This window comes from Priapulus caudatus, unplaced genomic scaffold (assembly GCF_000485595.1).
Source record: "Priapulus caudatus unplaced genomic scaffold, Priapulus_caudatus-5.0.1 Scaffold1169, whole genome shotgun sequence".
Lineage (NCBI taxonomy): Eukaryota > Metazoa > Priapulida > Priapulimorpha > Priapulimorphida > Priapulidae > Priapulus > Priapulus caudatus.
The window spans coordinates 3,756-31,342 of NW_014578230.1; the positions used below are offsets into that span (position 1 = coordinate 3,756).

At 39.7% G+C, this 27,587-nt stretch overlaps 1 protein-coding gene across 3 annotated transcripts; it reads left to right on the forward strand.

The window, feature by feature from the left end:
• The first annotated feature begins 5,127 nt into the window (after positions 1-5,127).
• Positions 5,128-27,587, forward strand: LOC106815648 (organic solute transporter subunit alpha-like). Of its 3 annotated transcripts, XM_014820140.1 has the most exons (11): positions 5,128-5,157; positions 5,448-5,628; positions 10,156-10,313; positions 10,688-10,761; positions 11,435-11,596; positions 12,185-12,296; positions 13,590-13,678; positions 18,443-18,500; positions 18,778-18,883; positions 22,184-22,393; positions 25,262-27,587. In XM_014820140.1, the coding sequence occupies exons 2-10, from the start codon at positions 5,556-5,558 to the stop codon at positions 22,366-22,368; spliced, it is 1,017 nt and encodes a 338-aa protein (XP_014675626.1). In that variant the 5' UTR covers positions 5,128-5,157; positions 5,448-5,555; the 3' UTR covers positions 22,369-22,393; positions 25,262-27,587. The 3 variants fall into 3 exon arrangements, with proteins under 3 accessions (XP_014675626.1, XP_014675625.1, XP_014675627.1); XM_014820139.1 differs by lacking the exon at positions 5,128-5,157 and having other exon boundaries at positions 5,439-5,628; XM_014820141.1 differs by lacking the exons at positions 5,128-5,157; positions 22,184-22,393; positions 25,262-27,587 and adding an exon at positions 21,816-22,032 and having other exon boundaries at positions 5,439-5,628.

Sequence of the window (27,587 nt, forward strand, 5' to 3'; positions counted from 1 at the left end):
ATACAACCACATGAAAGTTACTAATAATGAAAGTGTCAATGACACTGTAGCTCACCTTGGGTGTGATAGAAAAGGGAGGAGGGATATATAAAGCAAAAGTTTAAAGTATATATGGGAGTACTCCCATTATATAGCATATTTCCCATTATATACTCTTGATAATGATATATGCATAAGTTTTGATGCGAAAATAAATGTTTCAGATCTGAAAGTCTGAAATCTTAACGAGAGATGGCGCTACGCCTAAATGATCACAATTTTGGTTTTCGAATATCGCGCAAATAAAAACAATAAAATATTTCAGTCAAATTACTGTAACGAAGAATCTAAAACACCATATTACACGTATAGATGTATGATTGTAGAGTTGTTAACCAGTTAGACAAAATAAATGTAATAGGACGTTGTCATCTCTCCCATAGGAGTAACAACTGTTCTGGGACTAGCCTTACACATTCACATACCAAAATTTAACAAAATCAAATGAATCTAGATGGCCATTTTCATTTCTAGATGGCGTGGCTCGAAAGTAGGTTGACTGGCGTGCTCCAAAATAGGACGTTCAAATCTCTCCCCTAGGACTCAGGAGTAACAACTGTATGCAATTTGAAACATGTGGGTCAAACGGTTCTTGAGTTATCGTTGACCGTAGGCAGACACTGAAATTGCATAGTGAAATTGCTAAAATCTACCTAATTTGCATAATTAAAAAAATAATAAAAACCCATGTGATATGTTTTGGGGCCAGTTCTTATTCAGTCACATACCAAAAATGAGCAAAATCCATTGAACCTGAACTGACTTATATGGCCATTTCCATTTTTGCCAAAAAGTGGACGTGGCTCGAAAGTAGATCGACTGGCGTGCCTCAAAATAGGACGTTCAAACCTCTCTCATAGGAGTAACAACTATATATGCAATTTGAAACATGTGGGTCAAACGGTTCTTGAGTTATCGTTGACCGTAGCCAAATGTTGACGGACGGACGGACGGACGTACGACGGACGACACCCCATGTCAATAGCCCATCTTGACGATGTCAAGGCGAGCTAAAAATGAAAATAGAATATCACAAACTAATCTGCGTGACTTGCGTGACGGGCTACTAACACATGTTTTGAAGTATACTTCACACTTAAAAAGTTTTCGTAGACTACTATAAGTTTGATCTGAGTTATACCTGGTGAACTAGGTACCCAATCACTCCGTACCCAATAGGTACCCCTTCATCACTCCGTACATCATTTGCACTGCTAGAAACCTTTCTGCAAGTGAGCAACATCCTCCTATTAGGTATTTAACTCGGATCAAACTTATAGTATTCTAAAGTGTGAAGTATACTTCAAAACATGTGTTAGTAGCCCGTTACGCGAGTCCCGCAGAATAGTTTGTGATATCTGTGAAAATATGAGTGTGGCTGCAATAACTTCAATGCTAAAATATGCATAACTGGTGCCTTTGCTAAAATAGATACTCTCAACCTTTTGCACGGGTATTGCTCTAATGAAGATTACACGTTTATTGATGAATGAATCGAATCAATCACTTGTTTTATTTATAGAGGAAATGTTATATATCTCTATATGCTCAAGGCAAAAAAGTTCATGAAATTTCCAGCACCTAATTATGTTACTACAAAAATTTTGAATTTTCATGTAAAAGTGGTATTTTGGATATTTCTCAATTACCAGAAAGAGTGAGGATACAAAATTTTCGCCACATGTTAAGCACAATATGTACCAAAATAGTGCATCAGGAATTTTCTTTAAGGTTTATATTTACCGAGAAAAATATAAAAAAAACTACCTAAAATTCAAGTTGCAAGTTTGAATTTAAAATTTTTGCGAATAAAGAGACATAACTCATAAAATACGGCACTTAATAACAATCCCTGACACACTTTTTTACAGCAATATGTTATCATTAAAAGGAGTGTAAAATTAAATTATTCCGAGTTGTAATCACAGAGAAATATCCGTTTATACGTCGACTACTAAGTCAGAAATTGGAACGGAGAAATCAGCGTTTGTCTGACGTCAGCCGCGGCTCACTCCACATGTACGCGGGCAAGCAAAACGCTCTGCCAGTTCACATGTACCGTTATATGGAGAAATGAGCATGTACACCGGTGGCACATAGTGTTAGCCATTGAATAAAGTTGAAAATGAAAAATCGGTAATTTTTTTTCTAAAACCTTGAGAGTATCTCCAAAATAATGTTGAGCGCGGCGCGGCACGCAATCTGGGCGTACCGAACCTCTGGGTTAGGAAATCGCGTTGCATGCCACTCACTACTCACTAACCAACGGCACTCGATCGGTCAGCAGTAGCAGTAGCAGCAGCTAGCGCAGGCCTGTATAATCAATATATAGGGGAGCCGACCGGGATTGTGTGATATCTTAGGCGTGTGTTTGCATAAACCAGCTATTACTGCAGCTGTGAATATATCTGTATATATTAAGTTTAGATAGATTTATGCTACCGCTATGTGTGTGTATAAATCAGGTTTTTCACTTGGGCTGTGAGCCTATACTACAATCAATATCATTGATGAGGTAAACCTATATAACCACAGTGGTAAACATAGATAACATTTGAAGTACATAATATGTAATTCTGTCTGCCGTGTAGTGGTCTCTCGACTCATCTACATAGTATGTGCATATACATATACATATTATGTACTCCCAATAATTAATATTATATTGTTAAATGCATATTTATGGAATATTCTCGACTACTATCAGCTGATGCCTGCCAAATTAGCCCCTCAGTCATATATATATATATATGACTAAATATACATATTTATATAGAAGAATATATATACATATATATATATATATATATATATATATATGTATATATATTCTTCTATATAAATATGTATATTTAGTCATATATATATATATGACTGAGGGGCTAATTTGGCAGGCATCAGCTGATAGTAGTCGAGAATATTCCATAAATATGCATTTAACAATATAATATTAATTATTGGGAGTACATATCCCAATAACATGTATACATGTTTGTGTGTAATAGTCACTGGCATCCGCTCATAGTATTCAAGAATGTTCCATAATAATGCAGTTGCAAGATGTGCTAATATAATACTAATATTAAATAATACGCATGACATGTTATCAGGAGTGAATAATAGAGAATCTCTATTATTCACTCCTGATGTTATTTATATATACGCACGCACGCACGCACGCACGCACACATAATTATCTACTAGAAGAGCACCCATAAGCTGAATAAATAGTTGTGTGTGCACTTGATATTATTCATAGCTTAATTTTAGCTAAAATTTCCATTTGTAGAATGTAGATTGACAATATCTGACTACCTGTCACAATTGAGTAAGTACTATATGCCCGAATACAAATGTGATGGTAAGCATATACATACAACAGCTAATAATGCATGAATAATAATGTATTATTAGCTCTTGATACGTAACATATATTGCTATGTGTAATGATTTGTCGATGTACAGCATGATCATGTAGAGTACGTACATCCTCTGATGATCGTTGGGTTGCTAAGGCCCTTATAAGATGTGTGGTTGTGCTTTGTGGGTTCTGGCAGTCATGGAACGTATGGTCATGTAAAGACTGTATAATGTCGAATCCCCAAGTACCTGATGGTATTATGTCACTAACATATCTACACAATTGATGAATTGAAAAAAAATTGCTTTAAGGATACTGTTAGGGTTGGGTGGTGATTTTTAGTCGAAATATCAATACCCACTTTATTTGATAGATCGCACCCATGGGCAGCTATGTATACGTAGAAATTATGTATACATGTAGCCTTCAGAACAGTTCCAAATCCCTGCATTAGTCAATTCTTAACACAGGCGTTAATATAACAGTGCTATATATACACAAGTGCTAATATCTCCATTGTTAGAAATGCTGAAGTTGCTGATTTTTCAAACGCTATTTCTCGAAACTCACAGCTCTGATTCCAAAATTTTTTGTTATGTTTCAATGCTAACATATCAAAGGAAAAAAGTCCTTGGAATTTTTTTTTAAATATTATATTTTATAAGTTATGGCTATTTGTTTACGAAATTGCGTTTTGAAAATCATTACAAATTTTCGTACATCTTTTCAACTTCCAGGGACTCTTTTTTAGTTCATATTATGAACAACTTATGGTTAAAAGTTTAGGTCCCAACTTTGCTGTTTCTGAGAAATAAAAAAAACATTTTTTTGTATAAATTAACATTTTTTGCCGTCACTTAATTACCGATGAATTAAAAGAAATTCTATCGAGAGTGTAGAGAGACATCTCTCTTATGTAATGGATATGAGTTTGATTGAAATTGATGAGCAGTTATGTTGCAATGCCCTTTACAGTGTTACCCATCTGTAACCCTAAAAGTATCTTTAAAGATATACTCTACTCTAGAATTTGAGAGCATATTATGACAGTAGATGACAGTATGATAGTATGACAGTAGTGATAAATAATAGCACATACCTACAAATATATATAATTACGCATTCACGTTTGTCATAAAACAAAATTGAATTTCGAAATTTTCATTTTTGGGCGCTGACATGACATCCACGATCGTGCTGCCACCCTGAAAAAGTTGCGCATTTGCCAATTTATTTTGCACGTTACAGACCGAAGGCTAATCACAAAAGTGCAATTATATTTATACATAAATGCTATTTAACCGAACGATATTTATTTTATGACTAATTTATCCATATTATAACTGAAACTATATGTAGTTTATAAAATATTGCAATCCTTTTGCTCTTAAATTAATAAATAAGAAACACCCACGGTCTGTAGCCATTTGCTGAAATGTTCATTTGCGCAACTTTTCAGATAGTGCGCTTTGAGTGGCGCCACCGTCGTTGTAATCAAACTGTAGTTGTCAGTTTTAAAACATAAAAAAAAATATATTTCTAATGGTGATTGAACAATGAAATTTTTAATGTAGCGTAATTTTAACCTAAATCAACTGAAAATACCCCTAGAACCTAGAGTCAAGTATTCCTTTAAACAATATTGCCAGCTGAATAGGATTTTATGCTCAATTGTTTGCTATCAAGTGTACAAGTACAGTTGGTTTGACACAGTGCCATATTGAGAGTCCATTGATAAAAAAATCTTTTGGTAAAAGGTGAAAACCAAGTTCGATAGTTTTAGTCGAAGTACGCTTGTCTATCAGTGTAGTTTAGATCATTTATTACTCGAGTAATAATCTGTCATTCTAACACAATGAAACCAGTCACTTGTCTCTAACACACTGCTAAGCTAAGCAAAAAAAGTTCATGTCTCCTTATCACAATTTACAACTGTGTGCTAAATATGCATTCTTGCCTCAGCTATCAAATTGTCTGAGACTTGGTTTTTGGTATACCTATATTTACAATTGATTATAGTTTGATTGGCACCATGTTGTCGTTGCAGGTTGTAACGGCTAGGATGGACTCAACTGGTAGACTTCTTCCTGTTACGTACATCAAGAGTCTTACATTGGGCATAGAGCTCTAGGGGCCATTTTGAAGTGCCTCAAAGATGGCACTAGTCAGCCTTAATGATAATTTAAATTGTACTCAAGAAATACCATCTGTTGAAGTGGTCTTTCATGGTAAGTAGCCAACATGAGCGCAGAGTTTTATTTAAATTATTTATTGAGTTGCATGGCATTTTAATTTACCCATTCAGATCTACCAGACCTGTGTGAATTTAAAAAAATATTTTCCAGCTTGTCAAGTACTATTGGCTGCAGTGTAAAATACGTGTTGTACACCATTCCGTAGTGTCAGGAGTGCATAAAAACATTTTTATTTACTATATTACCGATATAATGTGAATATATGTGTAAAAGAAGAAATAGTGACACTTTGAATGTGCAAGCCCATAGTCTACAACATTTGCACCCAGGCATTATCTTTCAGCTCTATAGTGAAGCCATTTTTAGATTCTGGCCCCTGTATTATTGCCAAGGATTGAATTGAGTGTACAGATGCTGGAAGCAGGCATGATGTGATAACTATCGCAGAATGCGTAATTAATGGCAAAATAATCGGGAACAGGTGCCAATTTTACATGATGAAGTTGCTGTCACAACGTGATCATGTGCAGAAGCATTTCCAAATAGCAGTGATGCTGTTGGCTCATAAAGCCTAGTATATTGATTGGTGGAGCATCTTGGTATTAAGACCATCAAGTGGAGATTGTAAGGCAAGATAGACCTTATGAATTCAGAGGCAGTTGACTGTGGCTGACGTGTTTCGGGCACCGGACTGGTACATCCTTTTCACACTAACTCTCTCTCTCTCTCTCACTTTCTCGCTCTCTCTCTCTGTCTCGCCCCCCTCCCCCACACACACACATACGCACACACGCACGCACACACACACACACACACACACACACACACACACACACACACACACACACCTTCTCTCCCCCCGTCTCTATCTCTCTTTCTCTCATTTTCTTTCTTTGTCCTTTTCTTTTTATCACTTTCTCTCTCTCTGTCTCTCTTTCTCTATCCTTGTCTCTTCCCCACTCTTGCTCCTCCTGCTTTATCTTTATATATGTCTGCTTTATTCTCCTTCCCTGTATATTGTGCTCTCTGTCTTCTGTTCTGCTGTCAGCCACGTGAAGCAGTCTTACATCCTTAATAAGTCGGCAGTGTTTTTGTGAAATCACTCCAGTCAGTGTATGCGTGAGGATTCCGTTGCAACAACGATGTCTCTGATTACACTCAACTTTAGCAGTAGCTTGCGCTGCACACACGTGAGACCCACCATTTGGGAGATTTACAGTGGTGAGTTATTCACCTAGCCTTGCAAGTGTATCCGCATAATGTGCATGCATGGATTGATGTTGATTGGCGAAGTACAAGCGGTTTCTGCGTTCATCATTGGGCATTTTATGTCGACTCTGTGATTGGTGCAATCGTCAGGAATGAATATTGTCGGTCGACTGTTTCTATATTTTCTACTTTGCATATTATCGGTTTGAATTTGGAATGGCTGTGTAACTAACCTTTGTCTGACAGACTCCTCTGGTCAGCAAATCTACTTGGCATGCGCATATGCTTCTCTTTTCTTGTCTGCGTATGGACTTTCATTAAACCAGGAATGCAGAGGCTCACTTCAGTTTCCGTCTGAATTGGGATATTTTATATATTGCTAAATTGCTTGGAATCAAAATATTTTCAGTATAAATGTTGCGTGTATGACAGTGCTGTAACGCTTCGCCTGAGTTATCAGGATGTGTAGGGATCATTTTGAGTATTCAATTAGATTTTTTTCAAATTCGAAGTCTTCTTATCATGGTGGTTGCTTGGGAGTTATAGGGACAGTGATTTTCCGTGATCGCGGAAAACGGACGGAAAACACGGAAACGCGGAAAACGTTATTTGAACGTATTACAACATGGAAATTCGATAATAGACAGTAGCATTGGTAATGATATGGTTTACATTCAGACAAGTTTCAGAGCGAATTGACTTACAATTACGACTTTTGGTAGCCTTGTGTTTCGGTGCCAACCCAACTGTCAGTCAGTGGCCTAAAAAATACAACTACTGAAGTCAGCGGTACGTAAGCACTACCCTCGGCATGATATTCACGAATCACTAGGTTCTTTCAAAGGTTGTACCAAATACCTTTTTTTTTCATGCAAATATATGTAAATGGAATTTTGCATTTTTAGCTCATCTGACGTAGTCAGATGCAGCTTGTAGAATCGCATGATCGTCCGTCCGTCCGTCCGTCAACAGTTGGGCACAAATCTTAACCGCTCGACGTACGGTCACGATATTCGGGACGTGGGGGGGTAATCCGAAAACGAGTTGGGATGTCGAAGCTGGGGGTCAAAGGTCAAGAGGTGTAAAAGAAGGGGGAACATTCCCTCCTTAACTTAAGGTATAGGGAGGAAATGCAGAATTGCGGCACAAATCTAAACGGCTCGACCTAGGCTCGTGATAGTCGGTGTATAGCATCATGGTAGGAAAAGCCATCACTGTGCCGAAATTGGAGGTCACAGGTCAAAGGTCAATGGGCACAGGGCAGATTTTAGACATTTTCTGAGGACATGGTCTGACGGAGCGATTGAAAAACTTTTTTGTTTCAGCGGTGACCTAGCATTTTTATAGCTTTATTGAAAGGACCATGAAATGTACTTTCTGCTGACATGCGAAGAGTAAGTGTCAGATAACCGTTTAACCCTCAAGAGGCGGGTTAAACATGGATTTGTTTACTGTTAGAAAGAATGTGACTGCCGGGTTTGCTAGTAGAATCTATACATGCCGGGATGTATGAGGCTACAATGTCACAGTGAAATTTCAAAAGCTAAATTTGGTTGAAGAAGGTTTATGCTCTTTAAATCGTATAATTTCTATGGCATTCTGTACTGTCAGTGTGTTACATGTAACGTATGCCACTGCCAGTGGTCACTGCCAGTGCATGTGGTGGTGGTACTGTGTAGTTTTTGGCTGCGTTAATTAGTTACAGGTGGCAGCTCTCTATTTCAGCTTGTAGGCTTGTGTAGGTAAATGGATGAGTGCTTACCTATTCTGTCTTGCAAATAGTTGTTGCTACTACGTACGATGGGAGCTTCCATCTTTAATCTGAAGACACTTAAACGTACGCGCATCTCGTGGCAACTTTCATAACAATCCCAACGAACATTCCTTTGAGAAGGTTCCTGATACCATTCCTGTGCCTTCCACTGTTTCGGCGTGTATGTGACATTTGGGATTAACAGGGTTTACTAGAATCCCACCACTCCACCACAGAGTCACCGCAGCAGACGTTAGATGAGCGCTGTCGCTCCGCGGCACTTGTTGGTGTGTACAATCTCTATGGCAAAACGGAATTTTCATTTTTTCTTGACTTTGAAACGGAATTAATGATTTTCCCAAACGGAAAAGGCAATTTTTTGAAACGGAAAATCACTGTCCCTAGAGTTACTTTTCAGTGGCCAAATAAGACTGGCAAAATAACATTACGACCTAAACCTGTGCAGTTTTTTGCCACCTTTGTGTAAATCGTGTAAAGGCATGTTGAGCCTACCAAAATGAGGTTAGTTTTTGAAAGCAGAACATTGCTTGAAATACCAAAGATGACCAAAGAATATTTTTCATCATTTTTATTGTTTTAGACATTGTTTTTATCGAGATTATTTTTTTGATAGCATAAACGCTTTAAGATCATGGTGTTGTGGAAGAAGTCGGAACTCGGTCTGAATAATTTTTATTCACCAACCTTTAACCCGTTCACTTGCCATAACAACGCTGTGCTGCGATGACAAGTCGTTGTAAAGGCACTTTTATGGTCATAATAAGCTGCCTCTCACGGTGCGTACCTGACGTACGTACGTACTTGCATGTGATGAAATTGGTGTTTATGGTGAGGAGCGGTGTGAGTTGCCTGGCAGTATGTCGGAACAAAGGCAGCTGGGCGTGTGACACAAACCACCTGCAAGCATCCTAAATAATTCATCAGCCACCCCATGCATTCCTGCACCCCCTGTCTGCGTCCGTGTCTTGCATGGCATGATGGAGCCAGGCTGATCGAGCGTGCCGCAGCATTCTGCCAGAATAAATGGCGATTTTCGCTATGTCAGTGCTCTGTCGCTGCATTCGTTCATTCATTGCATTCGTATTTGTTGAATATGTCGTATGTGTCACAGCACCAGCACACAGTGCTTGGCAGGCTAGGTAATTTGTTTTGGTCCAATGCCAAATCGTTTGGAGTACAGGTTTGCTTAGTGTGAGTGTTTAAATTCACGAGCTAAAACAAGTTTGTGTACCTCACTGGTTATTTAAAAGCCTTTAGATGGCCGTCAAACACTATATTGTCCCTAATGTGTCCAGCAACCTCTTGCTGTAAAAAATCGGTTGAAAATTCTTTCCTGTTTGCAAAGTTTGCAATATGTAGGAAGTGCACAGTTCACAGAAACCCCAGGCACTATTGAAAGTTAATTGATAGTATAATAATACCCAGTATTAATTAATAAAAATGCAATTTATACAAAAAAAAATTACAATTTAATAATATTATTTTTTGGCTTAATTATATTAGTCTGAACTCTCACTATAGTAGTCAATGACATGCTCTTAGTAACTAACGCTGTGTGACTGAATGTTGTTTGGCAGACATGAGTCGAGCGGGTTTTGTGTTGGCCGGGATCGTGATTGTGCTAGCTTCCTTCACCTTCCTCATCTACATCGATGAGGTTCTCTTCCTGAGAAAAGTACCCCAGCTGCCATCAGAACGGAAAGCTAGATACTACTTTCTGCTGGGCCTGTATCCGGTAAGTCCAGTACCCAAGCAGCTCCTTCATCTGAGTATATACATACGTACGTGTGTGTGTGCATGCATGTGTGTGGGGGGCATCAATACTAGAAGATGTGCAACTTGTAGGGTTGTGTAGCATATACAATACTAATGGAACTACATATTATAAATGCTATATCTAAAAAGCATTGGACAATTGTTTATAGATCGTACTTTAGTAGGAAATCCATCTGCAGCAAGCTAACAGTTGTGAGATTAACAATATAAAAGTAGCCAATCTGTAACGTTAGAAATATTTTGACTATTCTGCCATTGCCAGTATCCAATGGAATGGAATTATTGGTATATAATGAGCACACACTGCATGTATGCCACTGCTTCTATGTGCAGGTGTTTTCCTGGACATCAGTGCTTGGGTTGTTCATCCCTCGAGCATCCATACTGGCCCAACTTGTGGCAATATGGTAAGTAAGTGGTGTACTCGCTAATTAAGTTCCGTACCACTGAAAAGCAGACGTGTATATATCCGCCACCTTTCTCCTGCATATCCTCCGCTTAGTATTGGTGGTTCGGTCGGCTAGCACACTCATTATGTTATCCTGCCAACCAATGAATCATTAGTCCTGATGTGGACGACTCATCAACGACATGGAACATCTGCCCAGGGAAAATAATTTGTTGCAGCAAGCAGTTTCCGCTCGGTTATATCTTAAAGTAAAACCACAAGACTTGTCAATTATTGGAATATCAATATTGAGGATATAGCTGCAGCTGGAATACCATTGCTGCTCAGACTCTCCCCAGCTGTCTATTGATCGCCCATTATTTTTTATCGCTAGGCAAAATGTTGCCCTGGATGTGATACATATGTACACATCAAAGCTGCCGGCAACACCATCGATCTCTGTATGCCATCGAAAAAAAGGTTCTTTGGTTGGCAGAACTCGGTGCGATTCTCATTCCAAGTCACGACAACTGATTAATTCTTCATCACAAATTTTGTGCGTGAAACAAATGGCCAAGGAATTTTCTACATACCGTCCCACCCGTGTTTTGCTGGCTCCGGTTACTGTCGCTCATATATCTTGCAGCTTCAAACGGTCCGATTACAGCCACGTACAACGTTTTTTTTCTCAGTTACTTGGCAATCTGCGTCTACCAGTTCTTTGAACTGATAGTCGACTATTTTGGTGGTAAGAAGAAGCTGTTCAACATGCTCCCTGACCATGGTATTCCGCTGAAGAGTGTTCCCCTGGGATGCTTCCTGTGCTGCTTTCAGGACCATGCCAAACTAACAAGGTGAGGTGGAGAGATAATGTGGAATGTTGAGTTGAATCGAGATGGACAGTGGTAAACGAGATGATGCAATGGTGTATATTTTGGCTTTGCGTAAAGCTCTATACATAGCCTCTATAAATAGCCTAATTTGAACTGGTGCACTACTGGAAGTGAAACTTACAGATTCTCCATAGAATATATGTACTTAAGTCAGTAGAAGCACCTGATAGAGATGGATATATGTAGTTGGCATCTGTTCATGATGTGCAGTGCTTGCAGACATTTAGGGTGACCTTTTTTTAAAATTATTTATTGACTATGGCCATGTGTGCAATTTGTGAGCAGCTGATGTGGTAAGTAATTTGCTTGAATGATTGAGCATACTCCAGTCATTGCGTAATTTGCAAGAGATAAAAAATATCACATGCAAAGTATTTATAAAGCAATGTTATGCTCTCCCATCTAAGAATAGGATATCATTCTAAAATTGTATTCTTTTCATAATATATATGATAGCTATAATTGGACATGGATTCCTCATGGAATCTCACTCTGATAGAAAATACACATAGCTCTGTTAGTCATCTGTCGTTCATGTCCTTTTTTCAGGGGGAACTTTCTCCGGATGAAGAAGTTGGTGTTACAGATGGCAATTCTTCACCCGTTTCTAATGTTTGTCGCTGCAGTATTGGAGGCAAATGGCTCATATAAACCTGGAAAAGTAAGTAGTATTAATCACATCACAACACTGTCATTGTTAGGTGTATCTGTTTCCACTTACAGGGTGACCCAAAAAAAATGCAACCCAAACAAGTGTTAATAACTTTTTTGATATTGATGTTAACCCTTTCATTTTTCAGATTTAACGAGGTGAATAGTTGCCAATCAGATTAGAATCAAGAGTTTTTCAAGATGCCTTGGACTCTTCGACAGAAATCATGGTCCGTGGAAACGTACTTTTCGACCAAATCGTTCAAAACTGTACAAGCACGTTTCCAGAGGGAATTCAATTGCCGCACCTATCCAAACAAAGGACTCATTCTAAGATGGGTACAAAAGTTCAGGGTGCATGGGACTGTCAAGAACCTCAATGCCAAAGGGAATACTCCCACACACTCAGGGAGACAAAGGAGTGCAAGGACAGAGGAGAACATCACCTCAGTCAGGACCTCGGTTGGCCGCAGTCCAAAGAAGTCGTTACGTTGGCGCAGCCAACAATGGAGCATTCCGAGCGAGTCTCTGAGGAGAATTTTGATTTAGGATCTGCATTCGTACCCATACAGGATAGAAATTAAGCATAAGCTGACCCAGATAATTCTCCTTAGAGACTCCCTCGAAATGCCCAATTGTTGGCTGCGCCAACGTAACGACTTCTTTGGACTGCGGCCAACCGAGGTCCTGACTGAAGTGATGTTCTCCTCTGTCCTTGCACTCCTTTGTCTCCCTGAGTGTGTGGGAGTATTTCCTTTGGCATTGAGGTTCTTGACAGTCCCATGCACCCTGAACTTCTGTATCCATCTTAGAATGAGTCCTTTGTTTGGATAGGTGCGGCAATTGAATTCCCTCTTGAAACGTGCTTGTACAGTTTTGAACGATTTGGTCGAAAAGTACGTTTCCACGGACCATGATTTCTGTCGAAGAGTCCAAGGCATCTTGAAAAACTCTTGATTCTAATCTGATTGGCAACTATTCACCTCTTTAAATCTGAAAAATTAAAGGGTTAACATCAATATCAAAAAAGTTATTAACACTTGTTTGGGTTGCATTTTTTTTGGGTCACCATGTATATCAATACACAGATGTGTCTCTTTTCATTGAAGAGGTCCTTGCTAATGTCATTATCTCAAGATGAGTTAAGCAAAATATGTGCATCAGTTTGGATTGCGTAATGAAATGTTATGTCGGTGTCATAAAGTGAGGTGTTCTTGCTGCTCGAGGGATCGAGACCGATCACTGGGGAAATCGAGCAGCTGTGACTGATTGTATGTGTGTGTGTGTCTGTGTCTTCCTGCAGATAGCACTGGATAGTGCTTACTTGTATATAACCAGCCTGGCGGGTGCGTCGACAGCCCTGGCAGTCTGGGGTCTCGTCATGTTGTACAGGTGAGAGAAAATTATGTTCATCTCTCTCTCTCTTTTTGACTTGGTGTTTTAGCAATTGATGGCATAAGCGTAGGCGTGCTGCATAAGTTTGGCATGCTGTTTAAGCTGTAGTTCTTTCTTAACCATTGACTTTAATGAAAAATTAAGAGAAATGACAATGGTAACAATTTACTTTCATTGCTCATTTATGTCTTAGTGTGATTTTTGCATGCTCAGGTAACAAAATAGGCACAATCATTGGATTACTGCTAAATCTATAAGAAATGTATGATTTCACATGGAGAACTATTGAAATTTCTCCCCAAATATCACTTTAAATTTTTTGAGATATAAACATTTTTATAGCTGATTCACTTAGAACGTTGATTCGGAATGACTCAATGAAATAACAGGAACTTTGTGACATCCGGACCTATGCTCACAAATACAGTAGCTGTGGAAGTACGTCTGACTGACCCTTTAATTGATGTTCAGGTTATCTAGGTATAACTCAATATTTACCCACCTCTCTCCGCAGTGTGGGTTTTGGCGCTAGTGTCACTATGCATACATGTAGTGCAGTCTCAGTTCCAGCTAGATGCGTCTTGATTTATAACTGAAAAGGAAAAGCACACAGTGAAAAAAAACAGGGATTGCACTCCGTATCGTCAGGATGGCAAAGCATTTATAAGAAATATAGAATTAATTATCACTCATAGAATTCCTCCCTATTTCCCCTCTATCAAATATATTGTAAATGTACTGTAAATTATGATTTTAAACATCAATTCTCATTCCTGTCGAGGGGAACTCCTGGGGTGGGGGGTACTAACCTTTTGTTGGGTAGGGGTACTCCACATAAATGGGAAAGCTGAGCGCAAAAAGATAGCTTATGTTCAGCAACATTTCCGCAGTTTTCCCATGTAACGGGGTTGAAAACTTTAGACGCGAGAGATGAGCGGGGAGATGAGCCGCAGATGCCTCAGTGACCCCCCCCCCCCCCGCTTGTGCCAGATATTAAAAGGGAAATTTTCTGGACAAAAAGACTAGGCAAAAAGATGGCAAGGGAAAAATTGGGGGCCAAAAAGATGGCTATGAAAAAATTTGAGGCAAAAAGATGGCAAGAAAAACGAAAAATTTGGGGCAATAATGCGGCACATATATATATATACGTCACTATGTGGAGTACCCCCCCCCCCGGGGGGGGCTATAGGAAACATAATAGCGGCGTCTACACTATAGACTAAAACCCGGGTTTTTAAATCCCGCGTTTTAGTAAAACGCGCGTTTTCGGTGGTGCAGCGTCTACACTATAGACTAAAACCCGGGTTTAGTAAAACGCGATTTTTCGGTGGTGCAGCGTCTACACTGTCAAAAACCCACCTTCCGTGAATGCCGGGTTTTAAGTATTTCGGTTGTATCAAGCATATCCCCGGTATGGTTGCGCCACCTGTAGCCGAGTCTGGCGTGCAGCTAAAACGCGGGTTTTCTGTCATGTTCTGTCTACACTACGGCGCTCGACTAAAACGCGGGTTTTAGCAGAGCAAAACCCGGAAATATTGGCGGGTTTGTAAAACCCGTGTTTTTACAAAACCCACCTCTAAAACCCGCGTTTTAGCAACAGTGTAGATGCGGTAAACCCAGGTTTTAGCATAGTGTAGACGCCGCTAATATCTATTTAAATTGGTATTAACAAATATTCAATATGTTAATCAGTTTCATGTTATTAGATATATATAAATTATTAAAGTATATTTTTAGTTAAAATATTCATGTTAATTGTTATGTATTGTGCCAACCAGCTTAAAGGCATCATTACTAGGCCCATTGATTATGCAATGTTGACGAATGCTAGAATAACTGGCACCTTGTGTAGTTAATAAGTACATGACCTTACATCCCAAACGTGCGTATTAGTTTGTCCAATACCACTGTGATTCGGTTTACTAAGAAATGTCTAATTGAAATCCGCAGTCCAAGAAATCAGTTGTTTACAGTTTCAAACCACTGCCGGCATTATGCAATGTTGACGAATGCTAGAATAACTGGCACCTTGTGTAGTTAATAAGTACATGACCTTACATCCATCCACTGCCTGCATTATGCAATGTTGACGAATGCTAGAATAACTGGCACCTTGTGTAGTTAATAAGTACATGACCTTACATCCAAACGCGTATTAGTTTGTCCAATACCACTGCTGGTTACTAAGAAATGTCTAATTGAAATCCGCAGTCCAAGAAATCAGTTGTTTACAGTTTCAAACCACTGCCGCGAAGCGGTGGTGATACAGATTATAAGTGCACCGGACATTTTCGCATGCATGCTCGCCCGTACGCAATGCTATCATCAGTGATTTCATAAACACGGATGCTCGTGATAAGGAACTTTTTGTCAGGGCTGTCCATGTGCGTCAGTGATTAGTACGTGTGTTTTACCCCATTTCCATGTTTAGTCGTGGCCGTGGTTACACCACTGACACCTCCATTTCATCTGGCATCCAAACATACGGGCCGCACAAATGTTTACGTCATCGCTTGACTCTTGGATGACATTTACGGCACGTAAATGAATATCAACAACCGATTTCAAGTCTTGCTTGTAATGTAACAGCAGTGATATTGTACAAACTAATACAAAGGAAGGGGGAGGGGGAGGGGAGGGGAAACTAGGGGGGTCCGGGGGCCTGGTCGAATCACTGGCAGCAAGAACAAGTCCGCACCTGCAGCTACAACACACACTCATCTATTGACTATGTATAACAACATTATATATAGTTATATATAACTACTATAACAACTATAGCTACTATAACAACTATAGCTACTATAACAACTATAACTACTATAACAACTATATATAACGTTGTTATATATATAGTCAATAGATGCGTGTGTGCTGTAGCTGCAGGTGCGAACTTGTTCTTGCTGCCAGTGGGTCGAATGGGAATTCGTGCCGAGGTGGCCCCTCAATTGCCAGTAGCAGCAGCGCCTCCAAAGCTGACTCACTCAGCCTGTTCCTCATGTAGCCATTCCCATTTTTTTTTAAAAGAAAATATTTTTTTTTTTAATTGGGGCGGAAATAATTTAAACGTGGCGCAACGATTGAAACGGGGGGGGGGGAGTTTTCCCAAACGGGGCGGGCGCGCCCGGTTTGCGCAACGTAGGGAGAAGCCTGACAAGGTGCCAGTTACTCTAGCATTTGTCAACATTGCATAATCAATGGGCCTAGTATGCCTTTAACATTGGAACTAGTGTAAGTCTTCTTTGTTTTGATATTATTGACAGTAAATTCTGTAACATGCGTGTTGTTATGTATCATCGTCCATGTTTCTCCTGTCCCCGGCCTGCCTAGCCTGGCTACTAACGGAACCCCTATGGGACGAGAAGTGACTTCCCCCTAGAGCTTGCTCACCAGGTCCCTGTTACACGTAGGGTTGGGAACAGAAGGGTTAGTTGATTAGGCGAGGGATGGACGTCATGCCCTGCGTGCCCACGACACTACACAATTATGATGGACAGACACATATATATCACATATTATCATTATCATTAACAGGGACTTTATTCGCACATGCACCGACAAACAGACAATTCACGCCCAGTGCCCTGTCACGTGTAGGCGCACATTCCGGAATACATGTTACTGTCAGTCAGCAGTTATCTGTTCCGTGCATGCAGTTTCCGTTTATACTGGCTTACCCCTTGGGCCCATACCAAACACCCAAGCCCTCACAGCTGATCACGTGCCCGCATGCTACTAACACGTGCACAGTGAGCCTGAAAGGCCATGTATGCCAATTGCACAGCCACTAACAACAGACAGAATTATGCTGGGCAGAACAGCCATCCAGGGGCAAGTTTTCAGAAACAAAATCTGGCTTAGCATTGGTCGTAATGTTAACAGTTTCTTATATACCATTGAGAGAAACATAGCAAGCTTTTCACGAGTTTCTGATATGCTGTGTGTAGAGGTCCGGTCTACAAGGAAAAGTTATGAAGATAGAATATAATATAGAATATAAAAGATAGAAAGAAATAGTTAAAACTAATGATAAGTCAAATTTTGTTTCTGACAACGGAGTCCCAGATTCTGGTGCCCACCCTTGCATACCGTGCTTTTACTGCAATTGCTGGGGGAGCCACCAGCTGCACGCCAGCATATCTATGCTCCCTGTAATGCATATTCTATCTACACGGAAGTGCGAAATTTCACGTTCGCGCTGACTGTGCCACGGCTTACTCTCCGCCACCATCAACCTACAATGCGTACTCACCTGGTCTGGCAACTCCTCGCATTGGGACCAGTATTGACTTCTACTTGATCCTACGTGATCACACAAACGGCAGCTACCACTGCAGCAACCTCCCTCTCGCTTTCCTTTACCCGACCACGATAACTGCCTACTCACCAGATTCTTTGCCCACTCACTCACACACCCAAAGAAACGTGTCCGCCGCCTTTCTCGCTCGAGATTAACGTAGAAGAAAGGCCCCGTGTGATTTGCATGCAGGAATGGCACCTTGTTGCATATGTAACGTAGGCTTAATGAGCTCGCGACCTCTTGAGGTATAACCCTGGACCCCAGCCTTCTTCACACACCCAGTGTCTGCTACACATCAGTAGCTGCCTAATCCTAGTACTATAGTAGGAATATAGTAATATAGGCATTATAGCACTATAGCATTATACATCGGGCATATATTATAGTAATATAGTACTATGTATGAACCTGAACATCTGTATTAATAGTAAGATTAATAATTCATTATTTATGTTTTGCAGATTAGCTAAAGAGCCACTATCAAATTACCACATTACTGCTAAGTTTTTTAGCACACAGGTATGCTTAATATTTATAGGTGGTGGTGTTCACCTATGCAATGTTTTGACAGATCGGTATTTATTCAGGGCCCATCAGGAGAATAGTTCTGTGCACTGTCAGAATGTCTTTGGCAAAAACTGACCAAATAAATTTGCAAATGAATGCATAAATTTTATAGACTTATATTGATATGAAAAGGATAGAGTGGTAGGTAAGTGTCAATGTACTTAAGTGTACTTGTTCATGTGTTTTGAGTTGGGCGCATTGCTAACCATGCAAACTGCTTCCTCCACAGGTGGTTTTAGTCCTCAGCAATGTACAAGGGATGATTCTGATACTGCTAGCTGGCAACAACGTCATCAAGTGCATTGCACCCCTCGTCACAGAAACACGTGGAATAGGTAAAGTGCATTACACAGACTCTCCACACTACAGTCACATACTCGTGCCACAGTTGGTACGTCCTGTAAATCATCTGCATAATCCATTTTGACTTCACAGCATACCAGTTGCACCATTTCGAGCAGCACAAGCTTATAATCGTGGTTGAGCCCGTTACGAGGTATATCCACAATAGGAAGCGTACGAGCATTTATGTGAGCATAGTCTAGGCCACACGCCCCTGTATCGAAAGGATTCAATCATTTACAATATAGTTTGCTTATAGTAGGCCTACAGTTAGAAGTGGGGTGTCCTGATTTAGTCCTCAAAACTGCTGGAACTAATAATATTTGACATAATCTAGTACAAATATACCAGTTAATGTTGCTAATCAGCATTCAGTGCTGTGTGACACCCCACTAATCAGAGCCTAGTAATGCTCAATTGGTCGTTGTCGTATCAGGTACTACAGATATGTACCCGAGGTACATATATGCATACACAAAGTGTACCAGACTTGTACTACAGAAGTGTACCCTAACCCTAACCCTAACCCTAACCCTAAACATACCTCATATAAAAATATAAACATAAATAATACAAAACAACCTAAAACTACCTCGGGTACATATCTGTAGTACCTGATACGACAACGACCCCATCTGCCCTAGTAATATACATGTATAGTGCTATTAAACTTGCATAAAAAGGACTAGGAGCACATATCAACATGAATTTACCTATTCCATATAAATTAAATTTTACAATAGGGCATTGTTGTGGCATTGAAGCTGTTTCAGTATGTTTAGAAAGGGCCACTAAATAGTAGCAAAAAGTAACCTGAGTAAAGGTCAAGACCCTCTGCAGTGACAATGACCAACGTTTGAGGAAATTTTAGGAGTGATCCGTTACACACGCACAACAATGTCTGGTGATAATCATACTAACTAAAATGTTCAAAATCATTTTATAAATAGCCAGTCACAGCCATAGAAATGTCCTTTGGCACGTGACAAAATTATTTTAGAATGAAAATTGTGCTGCTCAGCCGTCTTCGAATTGTAACTTCGTAAAGTGGCGCATTTTGTTTGAGTTCTTCACGTTGGGCAGCTGTACCCATCTCTACAGCTTTGGACAGGCATTTCCTCCTTACATCACTGGTCTCCAGCCGAATGAGAGAGCTGTCCTTAGCAGTCATAGTTTCCTCCTGGCCAGTAGCCTACCCGTTTGTTCATCCGAAAGCATGGGCAGATAACTTTTGCGTGTTTTGCAATGTAAGTGGATGTAGTACATGGTATTTCAGTGTAGTATCAGTGTTGGGCATAGTGATTGTGTTAGCGTGTTCATGTGTCTGTCAGCAAATGTTTATGCATGGTGTGTAGCACGTTTTGTTTGTGATGGTACGTGTACCAAGTGCCACTTGCTGGGACTTTTTACTGTAGAGACCTAGATGCATGTTCTTATTCCAGTATACTCTAGCACTACTTTGTGCCATCCAGCATAGATTACATAACACTTTATTACACGAAGGCAAATATTACTGAACTTAGCATACTTAACTTATTGGTTGGTAGTAAATGTAGAATGATCAGATCAATGGTTTAAAATGTGTAAGTACAAGGTGGTACAGTAGAATACATTTTTCTCCTTCATTTATTTTCATAGACAATCCTTGATGACGGCAAAAATTCTTTGGTGTAGTTCGTGTCATTTATAGTTCACAATATATAAGAATATATTTGCATCATAATGCCAGTTTTCCACCCAATTTTTAACGTGGAGGTCACTGGTCAAAGGCCAGTTTTAATTATTCTTCTAGGACATAATCTGAGTGACTTGGCGATAGGATATTTTTTCAGTTGTGAATTTATTTAAAGTACTTTCTAATATATTCAAAGAGTAGCTGGGTCGCTGCCATGTTATTCGCTTGTTTTAAAAGTTGATCGTGTTACAATTTATAGCTAGTTTAAAGTCCGTATTCATATTAAATGTGAATAACATTTAAAGCCTATGCGAACCCATCTAAATTTTTTTTCTTCAATAAAAAATATGCCTTGCTATTGCCCTTGCTATTTTATGGAGATGAAATAAGGTAAGCAGTGTCACAGAGCATTTAAAGATGAATTCGCTTAAGCAGCATTTTAAATTTAATTGTGAACTGGCACGGCTACATTTATTGATACAATTACGCACGCTGTGAATTTATAGTGCATGTCACAGCTACATTTCACATTTCTCGCAATTAATTAGCAAAATATTAAGCAATATACTTGTTAGCAATGCACTGTTGCATTCCGTGTTTAGTCATAAATGTTTTCTAGCATCTTGTTGTGTGTATTCAGCATTGACTGAGCTGGGTGTCCATTAGGCTGCATGAGGAATGCCCGCTGCTACATGTCATCAATGTAGTTCTAGTCGTAGGGTATGTAGCTGCCTGACAGCATGTGCTGCACGGTGACGGTTCGTATGTAATACACCACAGGTTGCACTCCTTACGAGTGAACTGCGCAAAATAACGTGCCACTGTTACGGATGAACACTGCATCTATTTTCCTTTTATACGTAGTCGTTTACGAGCATATATGTACAACACTCTTCCCGTATCACTTCACAAAGTTGGACACAAATCCTCATGCCACTTTAGATATCAATTTTGTTTGTTTGGAATCTTTGTTTTAGTTAAGTGATTGCTGGAAACAATGTACATTTACTAGTCATAGAAATTCGTTATGCTCGCATAAATCAAAACCATTTTTATTTAAAATTTTCAATAGAACATCAACGAGACACCTGCATTTCATGGGTGTGAGAGATGTCTTTTGTCTGCTTCAGTGTTGTGTCTGCACTGGTCTAGTCATGGTTCCTTTGTGTATAGTAGTAGCTGCTTTACTGTTGCTTTTAAATGCGTAGTGTTTGTGATGGACAAGCAAGTTCTCTGCCCTTTCTTTCTAGAGCTGCACTTCCTCATGATGGTATTTGAGATGTTCGCTATCTCTGTGTTCGCCCGTATCTACTACCGGCGCATACAGTCTTCGGAATTCGTCCCTCACAGCATTGAGGATTGCGATACGTCGTCGTCCACCGATCCCAAATTCACTGTAACGTGTCGCCTGTGACGCCAGATGGAGCCACGGTCGACCCTCACTCTAAAACAGGGAGGCGGCATCGTGGCGGCTGCTGCACGGGCACGAAGCGTCACTCTGTGAGGGCGGCCTCGCTGCGCGTCGGGTCAAGCGCAAGGGGGCGCTGGCGACCGGCCCTCACGACGCTCGAGCCGCCGGGGTGCCATCACTGAGCGTTTTCACGTCTGCTTTTTTCAGAACTGCACCACCTGTTGCTGACATTTGAGATGTTTGTCGTGTCGGTGGTCGCGCGCAGGTACTACCGAAAGGTCGCTGACCTGCGACACGTGATTCTGCCGCGCGTCAGTGACACCGATCAGTCGTGTGACGAGTGTAGTGACTCACTGGTGCCTTGCTCGGAGCAGTACGCTAGCTGTAACTAAAACGTGCATAATAGTACGGACCAAGGTAACCGAAACTGTTGTAATACGCCTTGTCGTTTTCTGAGCGACTCACTAACAAGCCACTGTGCTGTGGATTTCTGTGGGGTTAGGCAACTTTGGCAGGCAGAATACCCTATGTTACATGACCAGTTTTTTTTCACTAACATTGCATGGACTTTCAATTTTGCATGCAGCTTCACTGCGTTTCTTCCATTAACCCTTAACTGATTAGGCAATCGTGACTAACTTATTGTGATAGACATGCAAACATTGCATGCTTATGCCAAACTTCGTTTCACATATTAACAACTCTAGCTCTACTTCACAGTACTAACCACTGGCTGTAAATGGGGTCTGAAACAATATGCACACGCATCTAGTTTCCCAGGTAGGGTCAATTATTAGCTCATCTGACGTAGTCAGATGCAGCTTGTAGAATCACATGATTGTCCGTGCGTCCGTGCGTGTGTGCGTGCGTGCATGTGTCCGGCCGTCTGTCAACAGTTGGGCACAAATCTTAACCGGTCGACGTACGGTCACGATATTCGGGACGTGGGGGGGGGCAATTTGAAAACTAGTTGGGATGTCGAAGCTGGGGGTCAAAGGTCAAAGGTCAAGAGGTGTAAAAGAAGTGGGAACATTCCCTCCTTAACATATAGTATAGGGAGGAAATGCAGAATTGCGGCACAAATCTAAACGGCTCGACCTAGGCTCGTGATAGTCGGTGTATAGCATCATGGTAGGAAAAGGCCATCACTGTGCCGAAATTGAGGTCACAGGTCAAAGGTCAATGGGCACAGGGCAGATTTTAGACATTTTCTGAGGACATGGTCTGACGGAGTGATAAAAAACTTTTTTGTTTCAGGCGGTGACCTACCATTTTTATGGTTTATTGAAAGGACCATGAAATGTACTTTCCGCTGACATGCGAAGAGTAAGTGTCGGATAACCTTTTGACCCTCAGGGAGGGTAAACATGGATTCCTGAACTGCCCAATGATGTCACAGTGTTCTCATATTCATGGAACATCCATAATCTGGAAAGCCAATATCCTTGATAGCCCAAAGCTACAGCACAGGATTACGGCTCAAAGGTCCTTGATCGAATCCCATCAGATTTTTTATTATTTACCTGTTTTGTGTATTTTTCTATCTTTTTCCATTTAACTATTTCTTTCCAATTAAAGTTATAATAGGCCCATTGATTATGCAATTTTGATGAATGCTAGCGTAACTGGCACCTTGTGTAGTTAATAAGTACATATAAGTTAATAAGTTAGTTTGTCCAATATCACTGCTGGTTACTAGAATTGAAATCTGCAGTCCAAGAAATGTTTACAGTTTACAGTTTCACTTTCAAACCGCTGCCGGTGTGATACAGATTTATAGTGCACCGGACATTTTCGCACGCATGCTCGGCTGTACCTAATGCTAGCGATAGTACAGTACCGTAACTGTATACGTAACAGTAGCTCTGATTGTAACGAACGTCGAATCCACGTACGAATCACGGACGCCTGTGATAATGAAGTAGGCTGTGTTGGGGGCCAACACTATGGGGGATCGCGGACTAACCACGACCACACAATTCTCTGCTGAACACCCGTAGCAACATGTGACGTCACCTAACCGTTTCGAGGCTATTTTGCTTGGCAAACATTTTAGTGTTGGTGCCAGATTACCAGATTTACGGATTTCAATTAGACATTTCTTAGTAATTAGCAGTGATATTGGACAAACTAATACACGTTTGGCTATAAGGTAATGCACTTATTAACTACACAAGTGCCAGTTACTCTAGCATTCGTCAACATTGTATAATCAATGGGCCTATTATGCAAATATTATGCTATTATGGCAAATATTTACATGATTTATTTACAACAATTTCATAACAACAAATAATTTTTACAACAATTAATTATTATTATCTTTAATAGGGTTAGGGTTAGGGTTACAATGCACTATAAAACAGGAGTTTCAGGCGCGCGATTTGTATCAACCAATGGGATTTGGGAGGTATGCAGAATGCAGAAGGTTGCTGAAATGATGTGTACGCAACTGCGTATCTGCACATCTGCGCCTAACAAATGTGTCACTATGCACGACTGAAATTTTACGTTCATAACCGTGGCTACACACCTCAGTTGAGCCCAGTCGCCCTGCGGCTCTTGATTAATAGAAAAGCGGAAAACATTACCAGTAGCTATAAACCAAGATCTGAACCTTCTCGATGCACTTGAGATCACTATGAAGGAGCAGAGATCTGGTGCTATTCACATTGATTCACCAACATGCTGCAGCTATTTAATGTATGGCGGGCGCACATAGCAGCAGCTTGGCGCCGCTGTGATTTAGGAGCATTAACTTTAAAATAAGTCGGGTGATTGGTCACCCTCCCCCCTCGATTTCAGTGTGGTTACGGTCATGATTTAGTATTATTTCGCTTCTTGTGGGCGATAGAAACACCGATTAGCACAGTGAAGCCTACATGTGGAGCAACCAAGTGTTCGTACCTAAGTAAATCACTCCTATTTTATTCATTGGAGAATCGCTGTACGAAATTGAATGTCTAGCAGTATTCACTGGGTTCACATTATATTGTGAGTGTATTACACTGCGTTATTTAGGCTTTCCATGGCAGCTACAGGGGGGAAGCCTTCCTGTGTTTGGATGCCAGTATGTTTCCAGTAATGCCACTTTTATATATTTGTTTGCAAATATGGTTCGCTGATCAAGTTTACTATGTGAAATATCACGCGAGTCACGTACATGTCTGTGATACATGCACCTAGAGTCAAACGCAGCTTTTGACTTACAATACTGTAGTGCCTGAGAATTGACGCCACCACTTTGTATTCACCTACGTATTTCTCGTTCATATTTTCTTGTAGGTTTTCATCCATTGGCAGTTTCATGCTACAGATACAACGATTCAGCACCCATTATTATCTTACTAAACCTTTCGTGTAAACTGACAGGTACATTATAATATGTACAAATTATTTGCAAGTATTTTACGCTCCTATTAATGATTGTTATGAAGTGATATGCGAAACATTATTAGACAGTACACATGAAGGAGGAAATTTAATGTACAGGAGAGTAGGATTTATTAATCATATAAGTTGAAAATAAACATTTACTTAAAATTTACATAGCGTATATCGAGCATAACTCCATGATTTAATTTTACGTGAAAGGTTGCATCAGACATTTAAATTGCTCCACAACACATCAGCAGCAGCAGCAACAGTATCAGTAGCCTGTCTTAGATCAGCACTGACCCTCTACATTGCTTGACATCATGTGTATATTATATACTGTAACTCTTACTTGATCAGTTCACACATGTAATGTCATTGTCTCATAACACTTGAGGTTTTCATTTCTCTACGTGAGATTATAAATGAGAAAAATCGTGGTAAATTTTGTTTAGATACCCAATTAGTGTCGCATTGCATCATCACCGCATGGTGTTGTTGCCATTAGTAAAACTGTACAGTACTATATTATGTGCAATGTTATTATAATATAATAACAATAAAAGTAACACGAAAAAGAAAGTATGAAAACATTGTCGCGTGCATTGAAAGGTTATCATACTGATTGAGCTAGGATGTACTGTATTCCACTTTAAAAAATATTCCACTTATTACAACCTGTATCATAATTTCTTAAATAAGTGTTAATTTTCTGTAATTTGACCAAGTACCATATAATTGTATAAGGTCTTTGATCTGATTAGGCCATATTGCTCAGTCCTCTTTTCTTTCTGTAAACCTGAAATCAGATTTTACAATTTTTAAATAATTTTGATGATATTCTATGATTGTATATTTCATACGTATGTTATGCATGTCCAGCAATTCCTACCGAAGTGCTTGGTTTCATAAATATATATCATAACATCAAGTACCACCTTTCAGGAATGCACCACCGAAATTCACAAAGCATTCCATACTATTTCATTATAGCTACTAGTACTAATAAGGATATGGTATACATCTATGTTGCTTGTGAGTTGTAAGTAAATGCTTTCTGTCGTAAGTTAATTTTGTTTAATACGCCCCATGTACTATAACATTGATTATAATTGTTGGCCATTAGGCTTGGCTGATGGGCAGAATTGCACATATGACCAAATTGGTGTCTCTGTACATTTCATGTGGAACTTGTTGGTTGTGCTTGGCCAATTGGCTACCTAGTTTATTCACCTAAAAACAATAAGCATACGTTCATGTGAAAACGAAGCCAGATCTAATATTGACATTTCCGGGCATTTTTTTATCGTGACAGTCGTGAAAGCAGCTTGCATGAAACCACTTATTGGGATGTGATGTATGGTCGAGACACTGGTCATGATCACTGGTGTATTATATAGTGATTTTGTAATAAATACTGAAAGATTTGTTCTGGTGGCTATTACACCATTACGTCACATTGAACCACAAGGTCACCATACATTTAGCCAGACCTCAGCTGCAATATTTATTATTATATTACTATTAATATTTTTAATATTAATTACTTGATCATATTATATTATTAACCATTTGAGTTCATTCACAGGTTTTTTGACTAATTTAATACAAGGAAAACCTGTTGTTTATTGCAGTGTAGATGTACACTTTTGCAGTGTAACTCGTGGCCTTTTCATATACCACATATTTCTTGCCCTGGCAAATTTTTAATGGGCCAGTTTATTTCATTTAGCACCGGCCGTAGTAGAATTATGGGTACATCTTCTAAGGTTTATTACACCTTGATATTGTGATACTGGTGTATTGGGAATGTATACACATTATTGTACTTCTGTGCCTTCTGTTAATGGTAATATGTAAGTAATGAAAACTAGCAGCTTGATATTGGGATATTAGGAGACTACAATATCACTTGTGATATACTTTAGATCTAGGAACGGGATATAACCTATACGGTGTTTTATCACACACGGTATATCACAAATTTACGCAGAAATCCTATGAGTGGTAAAAATGTGTTGTCAGGGATAAATATTTCAATGTACGTTAGTTCATGTTATTACTAATATATTACTTATCTAATGTATATTTATCTACTCACAGAGGATGTAGCTATGATCTACTGATAGAGCTGTTTCATCAAAATTGTTCCAGTGCTGGAGTGAAGGCGGACATTTGCTTCTATAGTCTTGTAAATATGAATATACAATAAATGAAGTAAGAAAGTTACAATCAA